The 19,766-nt window shown below is 39.6% G+C and overlaps 1 protein-coding gene across 4 annotated transcripts in view; it reads left to right on the plus strand.

Moving 5' to 3' along the window:
- The window catches only part of COL11A1 (collagen type XI alpha 1 chain), a 393,450-nt gene that overhangs the window by 205,066 nt on the left and 168,618 nt on the right, over nt 1-19,766 (plus strand). For all 4 annotated transcript variants that reach the window (XM_086954309.1, XM_086954306.1, XM_086954313.1 and 1 more), the window contains 4 exons: nt 8,720-8,773; nt 11,855-11,899; nt 15,935-15,988; nt 16,070-16,114. In XM_086954309.1, the coding sequence (XP_086810435.1) occupies nt 8,720-8,773; nt 11,855-11,899; nt 15,935-15,988; nt 16,070-16,114 (198 nt within the window). The remainder of the gene's footprint in view (nt 1-8,719; nt 8,774-11,854; nt 11,900-15,934; nt 15,989-16,069; nt 16,115-19,766) is intronic.

Consider the following 19,766-nt stretch of genomic DNA (forward strand, 5'->3'; position numbering starts at 1 on the left):
TCGTGGAATAACACGTTTTCACATGAAAGGATTTGATTTTCTTGCCTCTCCTCATACATATCATCTCATTTTGCCTCTCTGTACTCATTCCGTTCTTCTCTCTTCCTGTGTACTTTTCTCTTTATTCATCATCCCTCTCTTCTGTTTTCCTGTGCATGCCTCTCTCCATTCATCACATCTTGCTTGGTTAATCGTATATTTCCCTGTGCATTTCTCCAGCTTTCCTTCTCCTTCATTTTGTTTTTTCAATCTTTCTGCGTTTCAGTATTTACCTTTCCTTTCTTCTAGCACCATATATTTCTTTCTTTTTCTATTTCTTTCCAGTACTCAGTACATTAATAATGCACTATCCTCCATCTTCCACGGTCTTTGGGGTGAGCAGAGACGTGCTTTTTACAAACTACGGTTCAATCATCTTAGTGTTGGCGGTTTCCTTTCCGAGTAGTTCATTCCACTGCCCCTTTGAGCGCATACTTTCTTTTCCTGATGCTTCATATATTTTGGCTCCAGGGGAATACGAAGACTGAGCGCTTTTATAGCCGAGCTCTTCTTCCCTCCTGGGCCGATGCTGTACGATGGTTAAATATGTGCCTCACATTCCTCGATCAATCATACCTTTCAGCTGTCAGTAATTATTAAAGTCAACTCTGTTTAGTTCAGCTCATGTTCACAACGACTGCCCAGTCCCACTTGGCTTAGATGGAGTCACTCACAAAGTATGACCCATCTCTCAGAGAGCACATTTTGACAGACACACACTCTTTTGCTACTATATATATATATATATATATATATATATATATATATATATATATATATATATATATATACATATACATATACATATATATATATATATATATATACATATACATATACATATATATATATATATATTCGGTAAGCACACACGTCACAAACAAATTGATGTCTTGAATGACGAGGCAGGACCCATAGATAGTGCAGGTTTTTCAATTTACACCAGTCCGACCATATATATATATATTTTTTTTTAGGGGTTCATTCAAAGCTTTGGGGCGGTTGAAATCTGCAAAAACGTCTTCACGAGAGAGCAGACAAAACTTTGGTCATTCTTCTTGAAACAAAAACAAAGGTTCAATATTATTTTTGGCTTTTGTTTTCAGCAAGGAGAATACTATACAATTTCTTTGGCTTTGATAAACATGTCGTAACTAAGGTACAGCAAAAATGTGCAAACAGACTGACTGCCTCCACAGGGGTCTTTCAAATGTTATTGTGTTGTATCACCTACAGCTTTAAGGGTTAAGAAACATCAGCTTAATTCCCCCTTAGAGTTGCCTCGACTTTTATGACTGAAGTTACTCTATTCCAAGTATAGGCCACCTCGAGTCCAATTCTTACAGTCATTTGTGCACCCAAGTTGAACGAATAGACTACACTTTACCTGTGTAAATTTACAAAATGCGAGGTTTCACTCAGAAATTGATTTACTCGCATGTGACATAACAAAAGTGTAGTGACATTTTAAGCATTAGTCAATCAGGTAGGGAGAGGAGTGGACATTTCATGGAGGGAATGCCTTGGAAAGGTAGAGCTCCGAAAATTAGTGTGGGTATAAGGGAGGGATTTTCTCTATGGGAATTTGTGTTCTTACATAGGAATAAAGCAGCAAAAAGATTTGAAGTGCAAATGCACATCTGTATGCATTTATACATACATAATTTACACCTGATACATTTACATTTAGGTCAATGTTAGTGCAAGCAAGGACTCATGGGAAGCTGTGACTTTCGCAACTTTATAGATATATTCATGAAACTTTTAAAGTGTTTTAAAAATCCCAGTACATTTACTCCAAACTTACAAGTATAACAGTGGGCGTAAAAATATCACGTCTTTCGAAAACTGGGCCCTTGAACTTTACCACATTTAGTGAAACTTGAAACTCAAGAAAATTGCCACTGGTCACCTGTGTAAAGTGAGGGATGGCAGGGCCAATGTATCATATCTCACACAAGGGGGTTCTGGTCGGAGTTACAGCCACCCAATCCAAATGTACTATTCCACTATACTTAAACTCACACTATGTACGAGGGTGGGGAAAAGGGGGGAGTAGAAAAGGGACTGTGGAGCACTACTGTGTAAAGACGAGAACCCTCACTCACCGAAAGGTGCATGCTTCATCATAGAGTCCCCTCTTCAAGGCCAATGTATCAAAATGGATTATAGTTTGAGTTCGCTAATAAGATGTAGACAATAGGTCCCGATAACAATGATAAGAAACCAGCCCACATCATCTCAGTTGGTGAAAAAGGCTCTGGATTGACTATACTATAAAACGCATGCATAAAAAGAAAAACTTAATATCACCGTATCCTTGATGTTACTCTCCTCTTTCCAAAATTATCAGGGCCTTCGGATTCAGAATGTGAGATCATTTCATTAATGTCATAGGGACTGATTCCAAAAGGCATTTTTGCACTTGGGTTGAATTCACATGCTCATAAAAATTAATTTACAAGAGTAAAGTTATGCCCTTCACAAACTTTGAATTTACACAATTAGATGGATTTGCTTTCTCATATAATTTGTCCTGTCTGTTGTATTTTGGCATGGGAGCAACTACTTTCCTAATCATAGGTTAAGAGTGAAATCTTTCAGTTGGTCAGTTGTTTCCTGTGGAACTGGACCATCTAAGTTTCCCAGAATTTCAGGAGCTTTCAGACATGCTCTGAAGAAGATTGTCTTAGCACAACACCTGACTGTGTTCTTGGGCACAGACATTCAAGATGGCCAGCCCACCAGTATGCCCTCCAACATTCAAGAATGGAATATTTTCAGTAGCAGGCACTCTTTTTCTTAAGATTCAGTGAAATGGGAAGTTAATCACACATGGGAGAAGTTCAACATGTGTAAAAACAAGAATGTTGTTGCCATTTACAGTCAAACTGTTCTATAAGTACTGCCCACATCCACTTTATACAATGTTTGATGTATTTCCTGCTCTGGGAAATCATCTTAAGTTGTATAACAAAGTTCCTAGCAGCAAAATCCTACATGACAGAAAATTAGTCTTATTGAGAAATGAGATCAGTTTCCAAACCCTAATCCCTCATCTTAGAAAGCCAGCTAGCCTCACTAATCTACATTAAAAGTCCAGTATATTCTGAAATTACACTCCAGGAAGCTAACCTTTAAAGAAAAAGACCCACTGAGTATGAAATGAGCACAGTTACTCGTGGGTGAGTGCAGAGGTATACAATGTAGAAAAATCCCAGAGCATGAGGGGATGGAGGGAGAAAAACACACCAGTGAGCTAAAGTGAAGAAGACGAGGGTCGTGCCAAGGTGAAGCATAGAGATAGGGAGAGAGTACTTAGGAGCAAGCAACACACATGTAAGAGGTCAACAAGGGGAGAGAGCTGGAAAACATATGCACTCTCATGAGTCCTTAACCAAAAAGAAAAATGTAGTTCACTAAAAGTGTGCATTTGAAGGACAAAAGTTAAGGTGGCTGTGCAGGAGGGAATGGATAAACACAAGATGGACAAGGAAAGCCATCACAAAATTAGCAAGGAAATGAGAGTAATAAAGTTCTTGGTAAGCTCACACAGGTCTTTTTCAACCAAACAGCTAGTAGGATCAACCTAAAAGCAATAGTCAAAAGTTAGAAAATTATGGAGTGTGCCCTTTGCGGATGAAATTCTTATACTTAAGTTTACCTTTATTGAACTTTACAAAGTCAAAAGTGTATTCCTTGTAGTTCAACTTGTAATACAATCCAACCCATAGATTTCTAGTGACAAGTGTAGTGAATGGACACGCACTCAGAGCTGCAGTACAGTTTGATATGTTCCCATGGGGCTATCACACCTCTAAATCAGAAATGTGGTTTATAACCATTTCAATGCATCGACAAGTGTATTTCAACCAATCAATTATGGACAAACATGTCTTCCCCTTTCCAGATGGATCTCCAGTTTTATGCCATTGGCATATCCCTAAAAATTCAGATTATGGCAAAAAAGTACTCCAGCAAGTGGATGGATAAAGGTATTGAAGATAGGCGAAGAAATGGAACAACCAACTGGGGGCATCGTATAGAAATGTATAAATCTGGTGGGGTGCAGGTCGAATTTTCTACTGGCTTTGCTTATTCACAGAGAAGATTATCAAATCCTTAAACTTCCCTAAAAGGCCTTAGACAACGAAAAGTATTTTCACCAATAGCTGATGTCTACACACTATGAAGGTAGCTATAACATAAAATAAGTACCAACCACGGTCCTCTGTCTGAACGTATATGTATATATACCTATTTCTTACATCTGCCCCTTCATGTTCATGGCCATGACCGTGACAGATTGGCATGTATAAAGAAAGCAGATTTCCTAAAGATGATGCAAACATCATCTAGCAATGACAGTTCTATCATCTATCCACAAACCTGTTAATTACTGTAAAGCAAGCTAAAGATTAATAATGTGTTGAACCCTAGGATTGTAAGTTGAGCCATTCCACATAAGTATCCACAAATGTTCTATCACTGTAGCAGCCACACCTATTCTTAGGCTTTGACTAATAACTATGCTGCACAAACCTTTGGATACAAATAGGGGGGCAAAGACAAGTTCTAAAATAGTTCTAAAAAAGTTCTAAAATAGTTCTAAAATAGCGGCTAAAAGTTGGCTAAAATAGTGAGAAATCCAGTGAGAAAAATCAGTTTAAACTGTTGATGAAGAGGGCTAAGAAGACGATTCTTGATCTATAGCTTTGCCCAGAGCTGAGTTGATTTTTGGTCCATAAAGAACAAAGTTATCTGGCTAAAGCATGTCCGTGATTTGTTGGCCTTTTCTCACACAATTGAAATGCAGCAGGACTATTACAAAGTCCTATTAGATTTTTGAAGAATTTAAAAAAGGTAGCAGTGTTACTGCCAAATTCTCTTTAGCAGAAGAGTAATGCGTCCAATCTTACATTACATCTTTACTGATTTCATGTTGGATCCCTCTATATGCCACATGGTCTTCTGTCGTCCCTTACTGCGCCAACCATTTGTCATGTTCCCTAAATCTCTATTCAGTAGCCTTAGTGCAGGAGAGAAGAACGTATTCTTAGAGTTTATTACTCCAAACAATGAAGAAGCCAGACATTTGAAATACCATGCTCATTGCCTCAAGTCCCATCAGATCATCAAAGCAAGTAAGCCGTGCCCAGTCTAGATAAGCTCCCTTCATCCCACCTTCCATCCAACTATCTCTCCATTCTTGAAGATGTTCATGCCAAGATGTTCATGCATCCATGCATCTATCAATCTTTTCATGTTTCCATACAGATATCCTTTTGCCATTTCATTACCATTCTGTCTATTCATCTTTCATCATTACTGTCTTCCGTCAATCATTCTGTCCTTCCACTTCCACTTATTCATCCATCCATACATACATATTTTTTATTCATCATTCATTTCACCCTACTTTAATTAATTCGCCCATCCATCTAGACCTCCATTTATCCATCCACTCATTGATCCAGCCTTTCATCATTCCAGTCTTTTTTTCACCCACCCATGCAAATATTGTTTTGAGTTTACAACCATTAGTCCTTTCACCCTTGCATGCATCTTTTCATGCATATTGGTCTTCCTTCTTGTAAGTTTTTTCTTCTTTTTATTTGTCGCTCTTTTCACTCTTTCTTCCAGCCCTCCCTCTCTCACAGCCTCAGTAGAATATACAGTGTATTGTGGCCCTTATTTTATGGGGAAAATGGACCTGCTTTTATTTAAATGATAAAATACAGCATCAATCAGAGTTCAGTGGGTCGCTTAGGCCTCTGGGCCTCAGTGGCACTGCAACATCTGCCCCATTGGAAGCTATGCCTCTGCAAACTATTTTCCTCTTTTTTCCTCATAATTTCCTCGTTTGGGCCTCGTTTTCTCCTTTCCTTCTCTGTTACAGTTTCCCCTACATTGTTTTTTAAGGGCAACTGCCTGCAGTTACAGACATACAAAGCTTGCAAATAATTATGGGCCACCATCACCCCCACTTAAGCTGTGAAAGCAGGGGGTTCACTACACCACTGACTCTAAATGTGCCAATTGATTACAGTCTTGATCAATGAATTCTTGGATATAGTCAGGCAATTTTCAGACAAACCACTCTCTGCTTCCCAGGTGGCCTTCAGAGAACTAGTATATGACACTACTTACCAATGTATACATATTTTTAAAGTGTACTGGGTGGATAACATTTTGTGCAGGACAATAGCTTTACTAACTTTGTTACTTGGATTTGTATTCTGATGTTATCAAAGCAATGTACAAATTACAAGAAGTACATGCTAGGCAAATAACAAAGAAATGCATGGTTTGGGGGATTAGTAGGTGGTGTAGGCATCATCAAGGATAAAGAGTTCCAAGTGAGATTTAAAGTTGTAATGAAATAAATAGGAGCACATTTCAGGGGGAGTGAATTCAGGAAATATCAAAGTGTATATTTAGTAAAAGGCTGACTGGAAGCCAGAGAAAGAAGGGAACAAATACAATAGTTGATTTAGAGACATTGCATTTACATAGAAAGCGAAGCATAAAGAAATGAGGACCCAACGGAGAGAGGCAGATATAGAAGTTGTGGACCATTAAACAGAAACAAACTATGGTCAATAAATGAAACCGAGAAGTGATGGATGGAATGCTTGAAATAATCTCAGCCACTAGTAATTACTCTGGGCCACATTCCAGACCATCTTTTTTGCCCACAATGCCAACTCACATTAGTCCCAGCCATATGCAAATCATATGTGGTCCTACAGCAGCAGGAATAGTCCAGCTGGAACTGGCAATCCAGGACCTCGATGAGTCAGAGCTCATCAACATAAGATGGGTTTCTCCTTAGTTGAGACTTTTCAGGCGGGTGCACCTTGGTTTCGGGGGCAATGTGAGCATGGAACTCTGTCAAGGCATACCCATCATTCCTAAGGAATTGCACTGAAGTAACCAAAAAAGCAATCAATGTTTGCTTGAATTACTCTCAGTAACTGGTAAGTACTCAGAGCCGCATAGTAGCTCAACATTTTTTATTTTTTTATTCACAATGCCACCTCAGTTTAGATCCACCTTTATGCAAATCAGCCTTGGTCCTGCTTTAATAGAACAGTCCAGCTTGACCTGCCAAGCCAGGTTCTCTCTGACCTGGAACACAAGCAACCCAAGGTCAGTTTCGTGGTAGTTGATGCCCTTTAGTCGACTAGTGGTCAATAGACAAGTAAAGAGATAATGAACAACGTGAATAAAGAATTTGATGGATAATGTTAAAAAGACAAGGAGGTAATAAACAATGTGAATGAAGAATTTGCTGGCATATACATTGAAGAATGGAAACATTTTAAAATTCATAGTGTTGCATCCAAGATATGTAGAGGTAGAGAATAAATTTGCGTAGGCTATATGGGGCATTGGTCAATGATAAAACAGAGATCATGAGCTCCTTTGGAAAAGCAGACATAACGAGCAAAACAAGTATATGAATAATATGAATAAATGTTAGGAGTATAAACAAAAACATTTACTTAAGGACAGAGTAATTATAGAACTTCAATGTGGATTTGGGGATCAGCAATGCTGATAAGTTGAATGAGGTTGAGGGCATAATTAAAATGAATAATGTTTGCATAGAATAACAAATCACTAAAATGTTATGAAAATTGAACAATAGTCACTTTGAAGTGAGCACAATGAAAATCAGGCTTGAGTGGGAAGTGTAATGAGCGAGAACATCTGGAAATGAACCAGTCACTTAAGATGTTCTGATTGTAAAGTTAAGAGATAGGGTGGATAGCAGCAGCAAGGGATGGAACAAGGAAAGCTATTGGAAAGCAGGATTGCTGACACAATACTGCAAAGTAACATTTTGAAATGTAGTCCAGTAGACATGGTAAGATGTAGAAAGAAGGATTTATGGTATTCTAAAATGCTTCATGGAGTGAGTAGGTGGATCAAAAAGGGAAAGAGCTGGAGAAAATGTTGGCTATATGTACAAGGAAAAATAAATCAGAGATACAATGGGATTTGAGGACCACAGGAGGGAGAATGAGGATGGTATAAACATGGGCAGGTGGATGTACTAACTTAAGAGTAGGAAGAAAGACCATAATGTTAAAGGTAGAAAGCAGACAATGAGAGAGGGAAAAAGAAGATAAAGTTGGCCAAATTGAAGGTTTGGAGAGCAAAGAGAGCTGTCAGTAGTAGAAATACGAGATCAGAATGTAATAAGATGAAATATGAAATCACGCCAAACTAGAATCAATTATAGCAGATCATCAAATTAGATTTTATTTGCTGTAAAGATTCCATTTTACATATCCTTCCCTATCTGCAAAAATACATGTAAAGACTGGGCAGCTGCAAATAAGGTGACCAATAAATACCAATAAAGTGTCTTATTTAATTCACTGCATAGTCCGACATTCCCCTTCTGGAACTAAAGTTTTTTTCTCCAATTCAGAACTACAGGAAATCCTTGTAATATTATGTAATTTCACATTTATAATGCAAACAGTGCTTTTATGTGTATTTTCAGAGAACATGCCATCTGTCACTGCCGTCTCCTGAATTAGTATCGCTATTAGGGATGAAAGAACATGTCCTGGGGGTAGCTGTATTATGTTGCCTTTTATTGGATTAATAATTAACAACACAAAGCCATTTCTAAATGTTTTTCAATATTATTATGTATTTTCAGGGTCCAAACGGAAAATCTGGACTTCCTGGACTTGCCGGATCTGATGGTCCCCCTGTAAGTAGCTTCACATATGTACAATTTGAAATGACAACTGATGGCAAGTACATTCTTGGTCAGCAGTCAGCAGTCAGTGAATATATTAATGAACCAATCCTCAATGACCATGATCAAGAGCATATCTGATAACTTATCAGGAGGACATTATGTATCGATGGGGCTGTGTCAATATGCATTCTTTTTTCCAAGAAAGTTTATGTGAATTGACGTGCCCACCCACCATTTGCTTTTCTTTCAATAATTGACACCCAGGGCCTCATTTATGAGGCTGTGCATAACTTTTATGCCGCTGGTGCGTCACTTTTTGTGACGCACCAGTGGCGTAAAAAATGCACCTTGTTGCACCATATTTACAAAGTGACGCATCTAGGTAGATGCGTCACTTTGTAAACCCCTGCGCCACATTATACCTGCGCCAGGTATAATGTTTCCAAGGGGGCGTTTTGACGCAAGAAAGGGTAATTAAAGTGACTCAGTGAAATCTATAAGATTTCACGGTGCCATTTCTTGGCCGCTAATGCGTCAAAATCTTACGCCTGCTTCATGGCAGGCGTAAGACTGATGCAGGCACTAACAACATAGGACTTGCCCATATGAAAGTACACATTGCTGGTGTTGTGTCACTTTTGTGACACACTCCAGCAATGCGTCACTTTTGCGCCTACAGATACGTCAGAAATACTGACGTATCTGTAACTCCTTGTGCCATGATGCATCATATTATAAATAAGATGCATCAATCATGACGCAAGGAGGGCGCACTGAGAAGTGACGCATTGCTGCTTTCACGCAGCGATGCGTCATTTCTCATAAATAAGGCCCCAAGACTTTTGTGGTGTTTGCAGCGCCTGGTTTGGCCTCTACGCCCCTGTTGTGCTCATTGGGTGCCGTCTACGGGGTGGAGGGGGAAGTTAGCCGCCGACCCTCCAGGGTCACTGCGCCTCCCAGTCTGATTGTATATTTTCCAAACATTAAATTCAGCACTTGATGCATTCATTTAAACGCAAAGCATTTAGGAAATGTCTTAATGGGCCTTATTTAGCAGACATTGACCATGGCATAACATCAGGCATACCAACCCACCCAGGTGGTACAAGGGACCATGTTTTAAATTCTGCAGAAGAGGATTTTGTTTATGTCAGGCGCTGAGGGACTGTAACATAGTTCACAAACACCCTCTAATGAAGAGTTTTGATGTACAAATGCAATCTGATATGTCTTTATTTCTGCTAGTTACTACTTCTCAAAGGCAATGAAGCTTTTAAGTGTCGGTTTCTCAGACATTATCAGTTAAATAGAATTAGATGTTCAGCTGGCTCCTTTTTAGACTCTTTCATTTCATTTTAATAACCTTGTACATATGTTGGTCATGATTTATACTTCAAACGTATTTCAATAATTACCATGAACAACGAGGCACTAAACCTGTGTACAGTCGAGCAGTAAAGAAACCAGTGCAGCATGTGTCCAGCCTGGTTTGAGTATTCAAAGCGGGCATTGATTGTTGTTGATTGTTGTTGTTTCCCTTGACAGGGGCGTAGCTTTGTCAGTAAGATTGGGGGGGGGAGGGGGGTTGAGCTTCAGATTTCCCAATAATCACTCTAGATGAAATACATAATACGAGAAGCAGGACAGGAGGGAAGGAGAAGTAGGGAAGAAGAGGAGTGCGGATTGTGAGGGGTTCTGATAACTCAATATTTAGCAAAATACCCGTTTTTAAGACCTTTGAAACAGAGACAAGAGAGTGTGTTTGAGTGTGTGTGTGTGTGTTTTTATCTGCTTGTATTAAAAATCCCAAGTGAAATCTACAAACACCTCACCATGCCGGCCTTAAGGCACCTGTACCCAACTATTTACTATAGAATATATTTATTATTACGGTGGTGTAACACCCAACCCCCCCCCCCCCCCCCCTCTTGAAGCTACGCCCCTGTGCACCAAAATTACAAATGTGTGGCTTCAGTTACATGTTCTACTGTAATTAAGGTTGGCATGAAAGGAATCATCTGAATATGATTAAAACAGGGGCACTTGGTACACTGCGAAATACTCATGGAGATTATCCTGTCATGGAATAAACACACAGAGTTACTCGCTTATGGAGCCAGTGAAATAAAAAGGCATTCACTTAGACACAGATTTAAACAGAAGCATTTCCTTTCTACAAGAATTGTGGGTAGTGGTGAAGAGTTCATTCCACTCTTTCAAGTTGCCATAGATCATGTTTTATTATAGTATTGGACTTTAAGAGAGGCAGTAGCCCTCATGCTTGGTGGTGGGGAGTTGCAGTGAACAAGTACTAGCTGCAAGAAGGGCTGGAACTTAGATTCACAGAAGGTTAGTTCGGGATTGGCTAGGTTATGACAAGATGATCCAACATGAAGGTTATGGTTATTTGATCTAAGATTTTGGCGTTTAGCAAGTAAGAATGTCTAAGAGACAATTATTTCAAACGTTGTTGAACAGGTGGTCTAGGCATTTAAACCCCTTGGTGGGGTTTTTATATTTAACAGTGATATTTCAAGATGGCATCTTAGCATTGTCAACATTAAGTCCAAAGATCTGGAGCACACTTGTTGGGCATGCAAACACATACAGTTGTTTTAAATAATCTCTCGTTTGGGAGCTCCAATGCCTCAGAAACTCTAACATTCTTTGTAACCATGCTTTCTCGGCTGATTGTTGAAGGAATGAAAGTGGCAATAAGTATGACGCAGAATACATTAAGAAACTGTATTCCTACTTACTTTCTCTCTTTATAAATGCTGTATAAAATATATACCAAAATAGTCTGTTTTCATTGCACCTCCGAAACAATATTTCTGATTTTGCCTCCGGGTATTTTTTTGTGTCAGTTTATTTGCTTGGTTATTTTTTAATTTCTATCTTGTGTTGTAATTGCAAACTTTTCCCATTCGCATGCCTCTCCAGGAAGTGCTTAGACTGCAGAGCATGACTTTCCATACAGTGTACAAGAATTTTTTTTTTTGCCGTGGATCAAATGTCACTCTATAAGCATGTACTCTTCTGGTAATTATCACATAATGATCTCATATTTTAATGTGCTTCTTGACTTAGGGTCATCCTGGAAAAGAAGGTCCGTCTGGCGACAAAGGTGCCCAGGTGAGCTTAAGACCAGTTAGCTTCAATCACCCACATACAGTGGAATTCCTAATATATATTGATACTAGAACTGAGTAATTCATATGCGCTATGGCACATTTTGAACAGCTTGAACTCAACATTATAACCTTCTAGCTCGTTGTGAAGGGATATACCACTTGTTAGAGTCCCTGAATGCAAGTTGAAGGCCCAAGTATCAGGGGAGATCCTGCAACAAGAGAAAGGACCATTACCGCCAGTATCAATCAAGGCAGAAGGTCTATTAGGCTATTAGAACATTTCATCCAATGAGGGTAGAATGTTTTATATTAAAAAGGAGAGACAAATACACAAACATTGGAATGTTAGAACATAAGTCCTGTACCAGTGATTATTAGCCCTGAGCTACTCTGTTATCTTCAATAAAGCTTTCAACATTCCAAAGTTCTAAAATAGCTTTATGGCCCACTGTAGAGGGCTATACCAGCCTTTAAAGGCCCGGTCCACTGTTAAAGGCCTGAGCCAAAAAACGTGTGTTTTTAACAAGGGGGAGGGCCTTTAATGGCCGGTGTAGTCCAACTAGGGTGGGCTATAAAACTATTAGAACATTCCACCTCATCAGGGCAGAATGTTTAAATTAGTAGAACAAAGGCCTCATGGAGCCAGAGCGGGTTAAAATCCCCTCAGGCTTCATGAGGCCTTTGTTCACAGCTCCTGCTGTGAATATTCTATAGCTGACAGCCATGTGCAGAGCCACGGATTTTAGCTTTTGAACATTCACAGCAAGAGCTGTGAAAAGGCACTGAAGTCAGCCCCTTGTTCTCCCCGACTTGACAGAATTGCATTTTTGCAGTTCAGCCAAACTAGGGAGACCCAGGAGATGAGCAGCATTGCCCCTCCCTCCTTCTGAAGCTCAAGTGACTCTGACCTAGGGAGGAGGTAGGGAAAAGGCTCCTCTGTGTCATGCAACAATGGAGCTCTCAACATTTCAAGTTCTAATATTACATATCCTATTTATTCAAATAATATATAAGCCTGACCATTGTAGTTGCTGATTGAAGGTTTGAAAAAGAGTAACACATTTTTTTAAGCATTAATGCAGCTTGTTTGAACATATAGTGAGTCAGACAGATAGACTGACACTTCTGTAGATTAGCGATTTCACGGTTCCTGCTAGCTGCCCTTCTTGAGTTCCTTATTACGGATGAGGGTGTCATGGAACACATCCAGCAGGTACATGTGATGTGTTGGATACACTCGACAAACTAAATTCTATGGCAAACAATTTCTTTCCAGTCATTAAATTGTGCACGCATAATTAAAGTTACCAATTTCAAAATGCAAAAAACTCTCTTTGAAGTTTAATTGGCTTGTTTATATACCTTAAGGGAAATCCACTTACCATTCACGTTCATACACATGTACATGAGATAACATGTCCTCAGAGAGGCCTCGGTTAAGCATTTTTTATGGCACTTAATGTAAGTACCACACACAGTAAGCAAAATTGAACTGAACTAATGCCTCATGCTCGTAAAAGCTATGATATATATCAATATGGCACTTGACACAGAAGTCACATATATGAAGTTAATTTATGTTAGTGGCTTCCAATATAGGTTTAGTAGGGATATATCCATGGCAGCTACTCAGCATAAACATGTAAATTAGTTGAGATTCATTATGCAGTTTGAGTGGATAACTACAAATATGGCATAGATACGGTTCTCCAAAATTAACATTGGCCTCTCATGTTATATATATTCCAGACAAAATCTTTTCACCACAATTAATGGCAAAATCGAGCCACTCCAGACCAGCTGAATCAAATAGTTTGCTTTATTTCAATCTACAAAACGAACAGATGGTGTGTTTTGACCACAACGGGTCTTGGTCACATGACCCAATGTGTGACTCATGGCTTTTTCAGCGCCGGCGCTGTGGTGTATATTTTCACCCATGTACATGATGGTTAAAGACATATTATACTGGATAAATGCACACATTAAATGAAATACATTATAAATTGCATATATATGTAACCTCCCATGTTAACTTTCTAAGTAGCTTCATTAATCAATGTACAAATGAACCATTATGTCTTTCTTATCAATTAAGGGTGAAAGTATACAGCACAGTGTCCAGCACAGGCTCTTTTGTTTATACCTATAATGTCCATTAAGCCTGCGTTTTTTCAGAAAATGTCAAAGATTTGTTTAATTTGTATTACCTAACTGTAACCTGTATCCTTTGAGAGTGTGTATGTGAGTGTTTGTGTGCATCTTTGAGTGGGTCTCTTAGTGTCTGTGTGGGTCTGAGAGTGTGTAAGTGGTTCTATGAATGGGTGAATCACTGACTGTATGAGTGTGTGAGTTGGTGCATGAGTGTCTGAACGGGTCTGTGAGTGGGTGCATGGGTCTCTATGTTTGGGTCTGTGAGTTGGCACATGAGTGGATGGGTGTGTGAGTGGGTGTGTTACTGTCGGAGTGGGTCTGTGAGTGGGTGTGCCAGTGTCTGGGTGGTACTCTGAGTGGGCACATGAGCATTGAGTGGATTGCTCTCCTTTGAAAAACATGAGGCCCTGTGACCAACACACCTGCTATTCATGGCCGAAGGATGTGTGCAGCAGGGGTTTGCTTTCCTTATGGTAAAAAAATATTTTTTTGTGTTAAAGACATTCACTGAAAAAACAGAGGTTTTTAAGATGTCATCAGTGATGTCATAAATGATGTCATAGAACATGTCATGAGTAATGAAGCTCTGCTAATTATAACTGGTGAATTTCTGCATTTTTTTTACTTCAAAACGTTAATATTGTAACTGACATATTCACCTAACTATAATGTTACTTTAACCTTTTTTTGTCAGTGAATTTTGAAGTCTTTTTTCCCACCTAACTACTTTAACCTCTGATTTTTAGTAAAATGATATAAATTAACATATAGATAGATAGATAGATAGATAGATAGATAGATAGATATCATGCACCCTCTTTAGCAGGAAAGGTTTGAATGGGCCATGCAGTTTTCTGATCTATGCATCACTCTAGATAATCAATAAGGCCTCACGTGTGCCTCTAGGTAAATTATTATAGACCAGCATGGAGCATCATTTCAGGGGCTTACTACCTAATGGCCCCTATTGGTGCTTCATAAACCCGGACAGAAGCACTTATTTCTATTATAAACTATTCTTTATTAGTCGAAATTTGAAACTTATAATGGGCAACACGAAGTTGTAGTTTACATAAAAAACAATAATTTTGGAGCTGAATAGCAAGTTCTTTATAGCAATTTTCTCCTCGAAAGGGTAAACCAACCGCTTAATAAGGCTGTCTTAGACTAACATATACCTTTCCTTAAAGACACATTTTTCTGTTTTACATTGAATAGTGGCACTGGGGAATTTGATTCAGAGAACGCACCACTATCCTTTTTAATAATCTTTTATTCGGTTTAAAACAAAACCTTGAAAGATACTATCCTTCTTCCCTGTCCACTGGTGGTTCCAACTATGTTATATTACTTCATGGCAATTTTATGTTGCGCCTATAATCTTGAAAGAATAGAATCACATTTTTGCAGCAAGAACACCACTGATCTTTTTAGACTCATATAGACATTCTATTTTGAAACATCCTTTCATAGCGGCATTCCATCAGAGTTCTATCCAGAAACAGTTCAAATGTCATGGAACCGCGGCACTGTGTAACCACTTGCACTGTCTAGGTTTTCTAGGAAACTGCTGAGCTGTCCCACCGCAATGAGTTTTTATCCTTATGTTGGTTCTTTCGGAATCGTTTTCTGTGGCTCAGGTTTTGGATGACGGTTGCACGTAGGCATTCATTTCCCTGGGTATCTTTAAGTTGCAGCAGCTATTTTGCTATGCTGGCATTGCTCCAAGGACAATGCGTAACGATTGGCGGTCAGTTTCTTTATGCTACAACGCTTATGTCCGCAAGAGATGTCAGCAAAATGAAAATGAATTAAAGCCTGCCTGGGTCTGACAGAAATGGTGAATTTACCTTCTGGTGTGTGGTTTGTGTTTTATTTGTAGGGGCCTTCAGGTCCGCAAGGTCCGATCGGATATCCTGGCCCTCGCGGGGTGAAGGTGAGTATCAAACACTATTCAGACATAATTACTCACTCTCGTATCTTACAATGACAAACATTGCCTCCTGTCTGGTTGCAGGGCGCCGATGGGGTCCGTGGTCTTAAAGGCGGCAAAGGTGAAAAGGTAAGCGCGTCATCGTTTGCTCGTCACTTTGTCTAGAATTGCGCTCTTTAAACAGTGGTGCATTGCGTTTGTGTTTTAGAGTGGCTTTATGTTTTTTTTTACCTTTGTTGTGCTCTGTCTCTGTCTTTCTTTTCCCTTGGCAACTAAGTTCTGAGACCGCGATGAGAAGCAGGCTAAGACTCTCCACCCACTTCCTCTGCTTTTTTCATCCGTGAAAATCTGTCTCTTGAACTTGGAGGTTGCAGGTGATTCTCTGGGGCTTCCCCTCCCAGCTCATTTGTGCTGTTAGCGCCAGTTCTTAAAGTGAAATTAGGACTCGCCTGCAGGCAAAAACAGTCAGGAAATCAAGCTGAGATTTCCTGCAGTATGTTTCAATTGTGGCAGGCATAGTTTTGTTTAAGAATTGCTATGCCGTTACCAATTGTGTACATACCACATTGGTAAAATCACAAAGAATGCAGTAAATTATGTTATTTTGGAAACATTAATGACTTTTATGTTTTTTTGATCAGGTGACACAGCTTTGCTCTGCAAATTCTAGCCAGAACATCTTTTTTTCTCATTTTGCATAAATCCTTTCAGCATCGAACAGTGCAATGTCGACTAGGGATGCACATTTTTTTTAATATAACACAGGCATTCTCTTGTGTCAATCCGGATCATTTGATTTTTCGTATGTCGCATAATTTCTAGGTTTCTTATACTGTTTGAGTAATTTTCACTGTTGGATACCAGCAGGCATATTTACTTAACTTTTAATATTTCACACAAAGTGGTGAAGCAAGGGGACTTGCTGTGAGTTTTGGGTGAAAGGGAGAGCAGAAATCCTCTATATTTACAAAAATATGGAGCCTTTCTGCTTTCTCCTTCTGATGGTGCACTGTGTGGCCTAGTGCCAACCATAGTGTAAGGGTGCCTGCATTACCGGCATGATTGTTTTGTGCAGCAAGGGATACCTTCCTGCACAAGAGCAATCCAAAGAGGCATATCATATTCTTCGTTCTATTCTGCTGCAGAATGCAGCACACAAGGAAAGAGGAAGCAACAAGGAGATATAAAAATATTTCCCCTCGTTACGCCTCTGTCAGATAGGCACACCATTCGGTGCAAACCCAGGTTTACAAGACTTTATAAACCTGGGTTAGAGTCAAAATGCATGAGTGGATGCATGGGAACAACCATGCTCCACCCATGTATTGCCTACCCAATGAAATGTAACGCAAGGTGTTGCATTATTTTGTATTTACTATACCTTGTAAAGACATGCAAAATGGCTTTTCGTTGCTTTGTAATTGCCATAAAGGATTTTGCGCTGGGGCTGCACCACAAAAGTGACCACCCCAGTGCAAAATCATAGCAAATTGGGGCCTTTATTTGAACCAAAATTACTTTTAAGGACACTGTGGAACTGGACGTGTGCTGGATGTTTTCTGCAGATGCGTGTGCTGCATTAGCATCATTCATTGGATTACTTTAGAAGGTAAATGGACAATACATTTAGCTGGTATCTCACTTGCCTTTGGAATGAAAGGCAGGATGTCCTTATAATTTTCATGGAGATGACTGCTTCAGCAAAAATCACATTTTGCCTGTAAGTCTCTCAGGAACTATTTATTTTAATGCATGAAAAGGATTAGCAAATAATACATGTGATACAGTGTTCAGATGATATTAGAACCTGAAAGTGGAGGATAAAGAGAAGTTCAATCAAACACAAGTCAAAAGTCAATGAGAAATATTTTAAACAATAAGAGCCCAAAAACACATCCCTTAGGAATTTCTGAATAGTATGAATCTTATTAAGTTGCAAATTGTCAAATGTAAGTCCAAGTACCTTTAGCTGCATTCGAGAAAATAAAGGTTTCTTGCATTCCCATGCTCAGCATTGTAGACCACAGCAGCAAACAATTTACAAAATCGAAGGCTAAAATCAACAACAACCACATATAAGAAACGCATCTTGGACCAAAAAGGTACAGCTATAGCATTGTTGAGTGTAGTAACTCAAGTGTTAAAGCCAGTTTAAAAAAGCTGGATTGTATAATTAGCTTAACACAAGGTATTACATTTTTATTGGAATTTGAGTACAAACCTTTGCTGGTGGATTTATCATGGGAAGCAAACTATTTTTTGGGGAGTCCGGTGTCAATGGGAACTGTTTCTAAGCTCTGCCAAATCTCTAAGGCATTTATACAGTCATTCCTATCCTTGAATTCCTCACCGCAATTGCTGCTTCAAATGCTCGGGCTGGGGTTTAGAACCAAGGTTGTTGATTCACCAACATACCAAGTGAAGTGAAAATAACAATCAAAAGAAGGGGGAGGTAGAGGTCAGAAAAAACAGAGGACTCCGCATGCTATACGTTCTGTAATACCAAAGAGAGTCTGTCTGTTTAATTGGCTATATTTCCACTCGTTATATTAAATAGGAAACTGAAAGTTTTTTTAAAATAACCCTCACCCGCCAGGGTTTCCCTTGGTGGCATGCTTCATCACAGGGTTCTTCCCTTCTCGCTGCGGAACTTACCTTATACCTTGAAAAAAAAGGCGCAAAGGGGTCCAGCATCATTATCAAGCTCTGTCAAGCCACGCAGAGTACCGTCATCAAGCCGCACATGCTGTGGAACCGCTGTCCTTGAGCGGCCACTGAATCGTTGTTGAAGGGCAATGCCCAGAATTTCTCACTCAGTCGAGGCAACGTGTTGGTTTTTGCAGAAATCAGCTGAGAACCCACTTCTGAGATCCAGGACTGGAAGGGGCTCTTCAGGCAAGGGTAGCACTCACAGATGGCAGAGTCCAGCAGCACCAGCAAGATTGCAGGAAGTCTTTTGTGTCCCTCATACTTCAGAAAACAGGAGGAAAGCCAGCAAGCTCTGGTGTCACTCTGGATTCAAGTGAGATAGGTCCAATCTTTGTCATCAGCAGAGCAAATATCAGCAGCAAGCAAATCAGCTTAGCAAAGCAGAGAAGCAGTTTCTCAGAACAGTCATTCAAGGCAAAGTGGCAATCCTTACAGCAGAGTAGTCTTTATTTCAACAGAGTTCTTCCCAAGTCCAGTAATGAACTGATTTGGTAGGGTCAGAGCCTCAGTATGTAAACCCAAAAGTGCCTTTGATGTATGTAGTGGGTGGTTTCAAAGGAGCTCTCTGAGGTGCAGAAAGATCCCTTCCAAACCAGTCTTGCCTTCAAGGCTAACTTTGGGGGGGGGGGGGGGGGTGAATCAGTATTTTGTGTGTGGACAGGACACTACCTATTGAAGTGAAAGTGTCAGCCCCTCCAATTCCTTTCTGTTCAGGAAGACTCATCGGAATGCAGATGAATGCAGATGGTTGCTCAGAATGCAGATGAACCTAAACCTTCCTGTGCTTGTGGCTGTGTAGAGGAAATGCACAAAGTTTAGCTCTCACCCAGCCCAGACGTTCACTGGAGACAGGCTGCAGGCACATAGAGCAAAGTTTGAAGCAGAGAAATGTTCACTTTTTAAAAGTGGCATTTCTAAAACAATAATGCCAAATCCAACTTTACCACTAAATAGGATTTTTTTCTAATCATTTCAAAGATATGAAACATGATTTAGCTATTACGTTCTAATCAGAAATTACATCTTAAAAGTATGGAAAGGAATTCCAATGATAGCCTATGAGAGGAGTAGG

The sequence above is a fragment of the Lissotriton vulgaris genome, chromosome 1_1, assembly GCF_964263255.1.
Source record: "Lissotriton vulgaris chromosome 1_1, aLisVul1.2, whole genome shotgun sequence".
Lineage (NCBI taxonomy): Eukaryota > Metazoa > Chordata > Amphibia > Caudata > Salamandridae > Lissotriton > Lissotriton vulgaris.